Below are 10,981 nucleotides of genomic sequence, written 5' to 3' on the forward strand. Positions count from 1 at the left end.
ATAAAACAAAAAACAACAGTGTTCGTGTCAGAGTTTGGAGCTTGGAAACAACAACACAGGGTCAGTGATTTGTGAGTTATTTAATCGACAGAACAAGGGAGATTAAAATGCATATTTTATTTAACAGTATTGTTAACGGTTGAATGAAGTTGTCGGTGTAGATAAAACATGTACACCGAGCTAGTCTGTGCAGTCTTTTATGCGTATCTGACGTCTCCATAGAAAATAAACAACGAGTCAGCGATGTGTAATCCCTATTTAACATACTAAACAGTAGATGTTGATTTTGCAAACGACTCTTGGTTGTTTTATTTTTTGCAGTGAAAATTAGATACTTCTGAATGTTGTCTTTTTGTCGCCGCTGTTTCCCTTGACAGCGAACATTGAAGCTAACTTAACGTTAGCCATTGTTTATCAACACTGTGACTTTGAATGAAGGGGGGGAGGGGAAGCTGTTGCTGTCGCAGCACGTCTGGGCATGTTTTCAACGCATGTCTGCATATAAACTGTCCTGTTTCTTCTTCAACTTTACAGGTAACCCTTGAAAATATTTTGTTTGCACGCAGCAAAATCTATTTTCTGCTGTAAAACATGGCAACCGACTGCGAGGCCTGGCTGAACGCAAACCCCGTTGGTGAGTGTGTGTTTGTGTGTGTGTCACAGTCATGAGGGGGCTTTTTTGCGGAAGTGGTTAATTGCTTGTTTTTCTGCTCTGCCTGCAGTTTTAAATGATGTTGACTTTATGAATTTCACTGCGCTGCTTATCCTATATCTAGTGGGTGACTGTAAATAGAAGTTGGGTACAAAGTTACTGTATTTGCATGTAGGATCAATTCCAAAAATAGTTGATTACTAGTAATATAATGCAAATATCAATTCTTGTAGTGCTATTTATTCTTGTCAGGACTAACTGAAACAATGCAATCATGTATTCTAATCCAACAGAGGCTGAAGACCTGAGTGACTCCTTTGTGTCTGGAGATGAAGACAACGGTAGAGCCGTTATTGCCAACAAAAACATCAACAACGAGATCAATGGCAACTGGCTGTCCTCGTCAAGTAACAGCATTCACGAAGCACGTCTCAAGGCAAAGGCCAAGCGGAGGCTGAGAAAGAACTCCTCCAGGGACTCTGGCAGAGGAGACTCCCTTAGTGATAATGGGGATGTGGTCAGGGGAACCTTGGCTGCACCTACCAGCCCAAAGAGCAAGCTGCTGGACAGAAAGTCTCGCCTGGGCAAGGGCAGAGGGCTGCCAAAGAAAGGTAGGAAGATTTAAATGAATGCACAATACATTGCAGTTTTAATGACATGGCAGTGTCATGATAATGTTAATTTATGTAACTAAGTGATACTGAAAAGATTGAAAGAAATGTGTCAGTTTCATTTATTTTCAATGGTTTGTTGGATATTACCGTAGATTTAAAAAGTTGATCAAAGAGCCACTGCTGTTTCAGTGCTCTACTTCAAAGGAAAGACATAACAGTGTGACCTAGTGTTGTTGTCACCTGGTAGCTTTCCATCTAGGAGCCATAAACCAATTAGCATGTAAACTGGCTAAGTGACTGAAAACATCTGTGTGTACCAGAAGCTGCTTTTGGAAATGCTAATCTATCAATGCACAGGATGTGACTTATAAATAGTTGTCCTCTTACTCTACTGTGAGTGGCTATGAGGACTGTTCTTTTTTAAGGGGAATCGAGTTCAAAGTTACTTTCATGAGGTTTATAGAGTATTAGCTTGTCCTTAGTTTGAGTTCAGTTTGTGCCAGAGCACAGTGATAGCTGTAGGTATGAATTATATTATTGTCTGTGGCTGTACTGATAACAGCATTGTGCATTCAGCTGACAATGTTGCATAATGGTTTATTGTGAATCATCACCAATTTACATATCAATCCAAAGATAGCTCCTCTGATGAGAAGTTTTTGCTAAACTATTTTTATAAATAAGACTGAACAAATATTTAAGTAGATCAGATTTTTGTAAGTGTCCACATCATTTGATAGTGCAGCAGTCTCTCGCTGAGGGTCCTCACTCAGTCAGCATGTGACGCCTACTTGTATGTCCCCACAGACTGCAGTAAAGCTCAGATACTTTGCTCTTCTCATGGGCAGTGGAACTGGAGCAAGTGTAGTTTCTCTTGGCACAGTGTCCGTGCATTTTTCTGGTTGCATAACAGAACTGCCACGCCAGTGGAGCCCTGTAATTTGAGCTCTGAGCTACCCTGCATTAAAAGTTCATGCATCGCAGTTTTGAAAGACAAATAAAGTGGGATACGTTCACACAACCAATGTGGGCAGTGCTAAATATAGTGGGATGTCATATGCCACATACTGGTTGGGACTGATGGAGGTTTTAAAGCTATCACACAAGCTGCTTTGGTATAGGGCTTCTTAAACTGTCTGCAATCTGTTGGTGCTGACCTCAGACCCAGCAGATGTTTGTTTGTGTAACATGAACTAACGCGTCACCTCCCCAAATAGAGGGATTATACCACTGCATGTTAGGCCGGTTGGTACAGATTAGACACAGATAATAATCCACATGGCAAATTAATGTTGCAACATTTTTCAGATATGTTAACTACTCACTTTTTAGTGAAATTAATAGTTTTGATATCAAAACAGGTTGATTGGTTTGATTGGTCTTATAAAAGTAGCATTGTTCCTTTAAGGGATAGCTCAGAGCATAGCTTGTGCAAATAGCAAGTGTGTGGGTCGAGAGAAAGAGAGAGAGCATGTGTGACAGTGACGCTGGTGACCAGAGTAGATAGTGCCAAATTAGTAGTGTAGCTGTGAATGTAATAGTGCAATGTGTGTACATTTTCATCTATTAGTCTGTGAATTTAATGCTGCAACACCTCAAGACCCATGCAAAATTCCTGTGTCTAGCTTTCCTGTTGCTAATCAAAGTGAAATGGGTTAGTCCCGAAGTTGGCTTTCTAAACAATAATGGCAAGTGCTATGGGGCTTTTTTGCTAGCTGTGCACATTTATACCACTGTGCAAACGCAAGCAAAGTTGCGGTTGCAATTTTTAAATCCCTCTGTGGCAGGTTGCTCACATATCATATCACCAAAACGTCACACCCCTGTCCTGGCATGCCGGCTGTTCCTTTTACACAGACGTTGATCCGGCAATGTGACTACCTCCGTTACAGGCTTATTGGTGAAACAACAATGAACCCCCCATTTCATTATCTGTGCCGTTTTATACAGACCAATGAGGCAAAATTAACCTCACGTGTCACACAGAACCATCTGAGAAGTCGTCCTTGGAAACAGTTTGGAAAAGGGCAGGCAGTTTACGAAAGAATACTTGGCAGGTGATTGGATGAATCAGCTGGCTCATAAAGTAAAGGCAGGATATTGGTACAACATTCTCAACGGGCTACTGTCTCCTCTGTGCTTCCTGAGTGTGGTCCGTACAGCTCAGATGTTGAATTGATTAATTTCAACTCCATGCCAGAGCTGAAGTTGCTCCTAAGAAGGGAAATCAGCTAAAATCTTTTTCAAATGACGTTTTCCCTCCACAGTAACCATGAACTATGAACTATTAGCTGCCTCTTACAAAAACAGCTCATGTTACAGGTAACCAAGATACAGTATGTGGGTCACTATGTCTCTTGAAAGTATCACTGCCCGTGCTTTTGCTTTTTTGCCATATTGCCTCAACTCTGATTTCATCAGATATAATGTCTAATATTGTCACTGACTTCTGTCCACAGGTGGGGCTGGAGGCAAAGGTGTGTGGGGCCGATCTGGTGAAGTTTATGGACCAGAGGAGGTAGATGAGAAAGACCCCAACTATGACGAAGCTCAGGTACTGACTACAGAGTTGATAGTTTACACCTGCGTCATTCAAGGAGTGTTTGAAATAACATGGTCAATTTGAATCACATTAGTCCAAAGCACAGCAAAACAACAAAAACCCTCTGTGTATTCATACATATTTTGTACTCTTACATTTTTGTTGTGGTTATGTTGATTTTAATTTTTAAGGATATAGATTGTGACATGACTTAATGAATAACCTGCATTATATTTAAGGTGTTGCTAATATTTTGTCTTGCTGGTGGATAAAATAACATAAATGCTTTTAGTAATGTGTTGTACTACAAATGAGTCATTTACTGTAAATGTAAATGTCTGATATAGTGAACAGGTACAGCAGTATTTTTTATTAATCACACCAAACACTAGACTTGAAATGTGATTTGTGTTATGACAGGAAAACTGTGTGTATGAGACTGTGGTCCCCCCGCTGGATGAGAGGGACTTTGAGAAGACTGTCACGCCCATAGTCCAAGAGTACTTTGAACATGGAGACACTAATGAAGTAGCGGTATGCACTGCAATACTATACAGGAAATGACCTGTGACTTGTGTCTAACAGAAGCTAAATTCTACACCTTACACAGTGCTGTAAAAATAACACATTTTGAAAGACAAAAACACAAGTATAAATACATTAAGATCTAACATCAACGGTGTCTGTCTCCACATCCAGGAGCTGCTTGCAGAACTGAACCTGGGGCCCATGCGGAGCGAGGTGCCCTCACTGGCTGTGTCACTGGCCCTGGAGGCCAAAGCCAGCCACCGGGAGCTCACATCCAGGCTGCTGGCTGATCTGTGTGGGCCTGTTCTGTTCTGCAGTGACATGGAAAAGTCCTTCGATAAAGTCCTTCGAGAGCTCCCCGATCTGGTCCTGGACACACCTGGGGCACCACAGGTGAGTCTCCAGAGAGTCTGGAAATGAGTGCAAATAAGCATTTTTCTGACATTATACTGTATGTTCTGGTGCTTGTGTATAACTTGTATGATTACTCTATATTAAAGTAAATTCAGGATCATTTAAAAATTATTGGATCTGAAATATGGAGCCATTTGTGAAAGAGGTTTGAGAATGAAAGTAGAATTTCATCCACCTGATGTGAAATGTCAGCTGACTGAAGTGACAGACACCCTTGTTTTGCTAGAGGAAATAGTTCAGCTGCTCTGGTAAAGATTCCACATGTAAGGCATATAGTATTTTAAAAAGTGAGCCCATGGAGCTAGAGTAAATCCACATAGTATTCTTTCTCTCTGAAGTTTTTTTTTTTCATTTTGTTGCCATCGAGAACATTTTAACATAGTGATCTGCAGACCGTCTGCTCATATTTTCCAGGCACATCACAGTAAACAGTTAACATTTCAGCTGAAAGTGTGGTTCCTGTGCTCTTGTTGTGTGTGCTTTTGTAAAACCATGACACGTTACGTGGTGGAGCACAGGCGAACAACGGTGTGGTGTGGTGTGGTGTGTGTGAGACAGAGAGAGAGCTGGTGTGTGTGTGTGTGAGCTCTTTCCTTTTCAGCCAGCACAGACATGAGATCTCTGCCCATTGTCTGTCTGCCCTTGCAAAATGCAAGCTCAGCACAGGACGCTCAAAGGGTTATTCGTCGTCCTCTCCCCGCACCCCTCCTTTTCTTTCACTGGTCATTTCTTTCCCACTCTCGCAGATCTGTGAGTTTAAAGGGCCATTATAACTCTGCCCTGCCCCCACCTCTTTCCCTTCGCCCCTTCACTTTTTCTTTTTGTCTTCCTCACTTTCTTTCTTTCTCTCTCTCTCACACACTCACTCACACACACACACACACACTTTCTTTTCCTCTTCATGCGCCTATCAGTCTAGCCACAGCAATGGGTCCGATGAGACGGAGCTGCCTCTTGTCTGTACAGGAACAATGGTCTGTGATGAGCGCAGGCTTTGTGGAGGCCAGAAGAGCAAAGCCAGCTCTTTCGTTTCCCCAAATCATGTGCTCACACTACTGTAAACAAACACACACAGACACACACACACACACACACACACATGAGCCCTGAGGCCACTGCCAGTCATCTGGCATGTCAGTGTTTTTGGGGCCTTTAATGACAGTACTGTGTAGCAGAGTCCTTTTAGATTCTTGCTAGTTTACTTGATTTTTGCAGAAAATGTTCTTTTTTTTTTAAAGGGTGGTTACTATGCAACAAACCAGTTGATTTTATATCTGATTTTTCCTTATAACATGAAAAATATAAATGTTAAAGAAATACTTTAACGGTCCTTCAGTTGTGTATTTCAATATCATTATGTCATTTGAGAACATGAGCCACAGTCATCTATCACCTTTTAACTTCCTCAATTTAATGAAGAGAACCTACTTTATGATCAGCTGACAGAATAGCAGAATAAGTTTCTATTTGACTCTAGTGAGCTCATTGTGGTACTATGCAAATTGCTTTGGTTTGTTTACATTTTTTGTGTACCTCTTTTGTGTTTGTTTTCCAGTTGGTGGGCCAATTCATCGCACGTGCCGTTAGTGACCAGATATTGTCCAAGAGCTACATTGAGGGCTACAAAGGCAGAGTTGACTGTGAATACACAAGGTGTGTGATTGTTTGCTCTGCTGCCCATGGGTTTAGTTTCCTGTTTAATACTGTTGTGAACACATTAGAGATTATATCAGGGCTCTAACAGAACAGTCTGTGCATGAGATTGTAGTCAGTATCATGAAAAAGCTTTCTTGCATATATAGCTGTCCTGTCATGAAATGTAACAAATGGATCACTTTAGGAACACATGTTTGAAAAAGCAGGAGACTCTGAACTTTGAGGTTTGTGTTAATGCTTATAAAACAAGTAGAATTTAACTAAAGGGAAGGAATCAGAATTAAGTTGAGTATCACATCCTACCAAAAGTGTTTTTTAGGGGATGACAACAACGACACCTTTCCTCTAAAAACCTTGTGTGGTTTTGTTTCATCTTCCAGGGCGGCGTTAGACCGAGCAGCTGTGCTGTTGAAGATGAGTAAGGGTGGGCTTCGTATAGACAACCAGTGGGGCACAGGTGGGGGCCAGAGACCCGTCACACAGCTCATCAAAGAGGTAAAGTCATACACAAAGTAGACTTGAGAAGACAGAAGTAGTAGATCAGTTCTCTGTGAGGAATAGTCTAGTCTTCTGTTCAAATTTTCTGTAGTAAAAGCTTTAACTGATTCAGTGAATGCCCCACCCTTTTGATGGAAAGAGTTCTCTGGTCTTTTTTCAAATGCTCAAGAACAAACACTTATACATTACGTGTTTCACTGTCTTGATGTACCTGTTGGCATACTCTTTTTCAGGCGTATTTCTTACAATATTGGGTGTGATACCATGATAAATAACAATACATATACTGTTTAAAGAGCCTTAACACAGCTAGAAGTCCAAGAACCGCCAACAGTTATGGTTGATTGTATGCTTTAAAACTCCTTTGTGGCTGTAAGAAAAATGTCAATGCCTCTGTCCTGTCAGATGAACCTGCTGCTGAAGGAATACATCCTGTCTGGAGAGATCAAGGAGGCTGAGAGATGCCTGAGAGATCTGGAGGTTCCCCATTTCCACCACGAGTTTGTCTATGAGGTAAACCATCAAGTTCAGTTTGAAGCAGGACAGACCAGACAAAGTGTGCCTTTTACAGCATCACACTCACCTACAAATGCAGCTGTGCTGGAGGCTAATAATGAGATTAAAAAAACAAACTAAAAAACACTCTTCAAACTGAGATTTTTTCTAATTTAAAATATTTTAAGGCCTCTCCATCATCATTTGAAACATAATTTCTTGATATAGGGTTTAGCAATGGTTTTGAGCACTAATTACAAGGCAGTGAATATTTCTATGATTTCCCTCAGGCAATAGTTATGGTGTTGGAGTCCAAAGGAGAGAAAACATTCAAAATGGTTCAGCAGCTACTGAAGTCACTATCAGTGTCCTCTGTCATCACTGTGGACCAAATGAGAAGGGTAAGGTGCCACCTGGTGTTTGAATTTTGCACTACAGGTAACTGTTTGAAAAACAAACGGCTACTAGTTTGTTAGCCTTAAAATATGGTGTTTTACAGACCATGTTTCATCTCCTCCACAGGGATATGAAAGAGTTTACATGGACATCGCTGAAATCAACATTGATGTCCCTCGTGCATACTTCATCCTGGAGCAGTTTGTTGATAAAAGCTTTAGTATGGGGATCATTGATGAAAAGTTAAGAGATCTTTGTCCCTGTCGGTACGTTTTTACTGGTTTTCTCACACACTCTTCTCAGAATGATATGTCTTCATCATGTTTTTTATTTTATTTTGTATTTTCTGTTAATTGGAACTGTCTTTTGTTAGGGGCCGGAAGAGATTTGTCAGCGAGGGAGATGGTGGTATCGTCAAACTTGAAAGCTACTGAGGAGCCCTTTTTATGTGCCAGACTTCCCGAAGAGGATAAAGCTACTTTTTTTACTTGCATATTTTTCAAAATAGTTGGGTACAAAATATCCCCTTCTAACAGTCAAACGAATGTACATTTCTGAAATTTGAGGTGGGGTGAACAAACAAAACAGGAAAAAAACTGCACTTTTGATTGAAACTGAAGTAGATCACTTTCTCCAAGGTGTTTCAGTATAAATATTTCCATAAGCTAACCCTCATCAAAGTGCCACACCTCTCATTGTCAGTCATTCCATGTTGTTTTGTACAGTATTTCTCTTGATTTCACTGCCACTCCGTTTGTGTTTTCTGGAAAGCAGTGTTTGTACAGAGATGACTGGTTTGTGTCAAGAGCTTTATAAAGGGGTATTAAAAAAAATAAAGGTGGGCATATTTGTGAAAAGCAATACTTGCTCCCTTAATAGCTGCTGTTTCTATGCTGTGCTTGACTTTCTCTTTTCTTTTTACCCTTTAAATCACACAACGATGTCATTATTGAAGGTAACAAGACACAAGTACAGTGCAAAAACAAATACCAGTCAGGATAACTTCAACATATGGTGTTTAGAGTGTTTATTTTTATATGTGGGGAATACTGGTGTATGAAATGTACCACGTATCGATCCCTGTTTATTCATTAAATCACTATTAAATAATCTAAGACTGTTTTTGTGAATGTCACAGTATTAACACACACTAGTACTACATGTTGCAGATAAAGTCTTACTCAGCCCACAGCTATCGCTCTGCTCTACAGTCATGCTACAAGGAAACTGTTAATTGACATTTAGTAGTGTGCGTTTATGCCAAATTACAGACACAATGATAAAAATGAAACTGCTGAAGATGCAGTCAGGTCTTTGTAACTAACCAGTCATTACAAATGGTATGCTGTAGGTTATTCTTTTACTTTATCAGGTCTTCTGCTTAAGTCATACATCATAACCTCTTCACATTGCAGTAACAAATCCTTATTCTTGTGGTGTTTGAAAATACTGGGTTTGTATCCATCTAAAGGAACTTCTTAGCCATTTTGACTGCTTCTGCTCCTGCAAATCCTCCATTGGACGTTTATTGCATCTGCTCCTTCATTGCTAGTTCCTGCTGTTTGACGGCCTCTTGCGCCTCCATCTGCATCTTCTCAAGTTTCTCAAGGGTGACCGATTTGAGTGGGAGCAGTTTTGGCTTACACAGAACCATGGTAGGGACATCTTCCATGGAAAGCTGCCCTGTTAATGTTGCACAAAAGAGAAAAAGAATATGAATACTAGTTTTGGCTTAAATGCAAAGATAATCACAAGACTTACACTAGTTGGGTTTTTGTTGTTTTTTACCAAAAAAAAGTTCATTTATCCTGGTAGTCTGCAGCTCCAGGATGTGAAACGGGGATAAACTTAACATCAGTACACTTAAATTATAATCTGTATGCTCTTGGTAGTGATCCATATTGAAATACATGCCAATATTTTAACTTCTGTTGTACTGATGGTCAGCTTTTACCAAACAGTGGCAGAGCTACAGTGTTGTCTCGCTACATGTTACATCTGGAATTATTACACATCTGGAGCTCAGCCTTTGAACAGCCTTTACACACAAAAAAGGCATTACACTTATGTATAAATATACTGTGCTTTCCAGTTGTGTCACTGTCAGTCAGCCTTATTCACTAAATAACTGATTATATTGCAACAATGCTAATGGTGTGGAGCTGTAAAAGAGACTGTTACAAGGGACCACACAGCACCCACTGACTAATTTGGCAAGCTTTTGCAAATTTCTTAACAGTTCACTTGTTGTATTGAGCTCCACAAACAGCCTTTTGTTTTTAACTACTGCTGTCCATGTAGTTCACTGCTGTGGTACAAACCTTGTTTCGGCAAAACTTCTCTGAATATTGACTTTACTTCTGGCATTGTGTCTTCTGAGTGTGTGATTGCTGAAAGGTAGACAGAATTGTTTATTACATACAGCATATTTTATCTGCCTTAGATGAAAATAAAAACCAAAGTAATTGAGGTCAGGGGGAATTAAGGACAGTATACACAATATATGTGAATGCAAGTATCTGATCGAGAGGAGAAGTCAAAGATAAAAACATTAACTGTGGGATCCCCAATGCTGCTAATAACTATGTTGCTGGGTATTTCTCAGTGTATTAAATATGTTGTGTGACAAAGGCTGCAACTAATTATTATTTATATCATTGATTCATCTGGTGATTATTCCCTCAATTAATCATTTAGTATCCGTATGACACAAAAAAAAGCTCAAAAATCCTCACATTTAGAATCTGCGACCGGTAGATTTTTTTTAAACGGACTAAAACAATAACTCGATTATCAATATGTATTTGAAGATTAATTTACGGTCGTTGCAGCTCTAGATCTGACAAATGACTCTCAACAGGATTGGTGCAGAAGCTTAGTCTGAATTTAGGTAATAATGGATAATAATGGAGGCTCAGTCACAGACAACATAGTCAGATTTGATTTGCAGCCAGGTGATATCAGCTAGTCACATATTAGTAGATCAATAACAGAAAGACTACACAACACAGTAGAGGGGAAAGGGGAAAATAATGTAGTGCTGTGCTGTTGTGACATTTAAATGCAACCGGACGCTGTTATATTATTTCAGGGCTTATTAAATGTAGCAAACACACCCGGCCTATTTCCACAAGATGGTTTTGATACATCTAGTCACGTCAATTAATGTCCGAATACATTAACCTT

General features: G+C 40.0%; 1 protein-coding gene across 2 annotated transcripts; it reads left to right on the forward strand.

The window, feature by feature from the left end:
* Positions 1 to 9,290, forward strand: pdcd4b (programmed cell death 4b). 2 transcript variants are annotated; one of them, XM_053330711.1, is made up of 12 exons: positions 1 to 60; positions 535 to 634; positions 946 to 1,263; positions 3,726 to 3,820; positions 4,229 to 4,342; positions 4,508 to 4,729; positions 6,306 to 6,403; positions 6,787 to 6,901; positions 7,310 to 7,417; positions 7,690 to 7,800; positions 7,922 to 8,061; positions 8,169 to 9,290. In XM_053330711.1, the coding sequence occupies exons 2-12, from the start codon at positions 592 to 594 to the stop codon at positions 8,227 to 8,229; spliced, it is 1,425 nt and encodes a 474-aa protein (XP_053186686.1). In that variant the 5' UTR covers positions 1 to 60; positions 535 to 591; the 3' UTR covers positions 8,230 to 9,290. The 2 variants fall into 2 exon arrangements, with proteins under 2 accessions (XP_053186686.1, XP_053186694.1); XM_053330719.1 differs by lacking the exon at positions 1 to 60 and having other exon boundaries at positions 357 to 634.
* The last annotated feature ends 1,691 nt before the right edge of the window (positions 9,291 to 10,981 follow it).

This window comes from Scomber japonicus, chromosome 2, assembly GCF_027409825.1.
Source record: "Scomber japonicus isolate fScoJap1 chromosome 2, fScoJap1.pri, whole genome shotgun sequence".
Classification (NCBI taxonomy): Eukaryota; Metazoa; Chordata; class Actinopteri; order Scombriformes; family Scombridae; genus Scomber; species Scomber japonicus.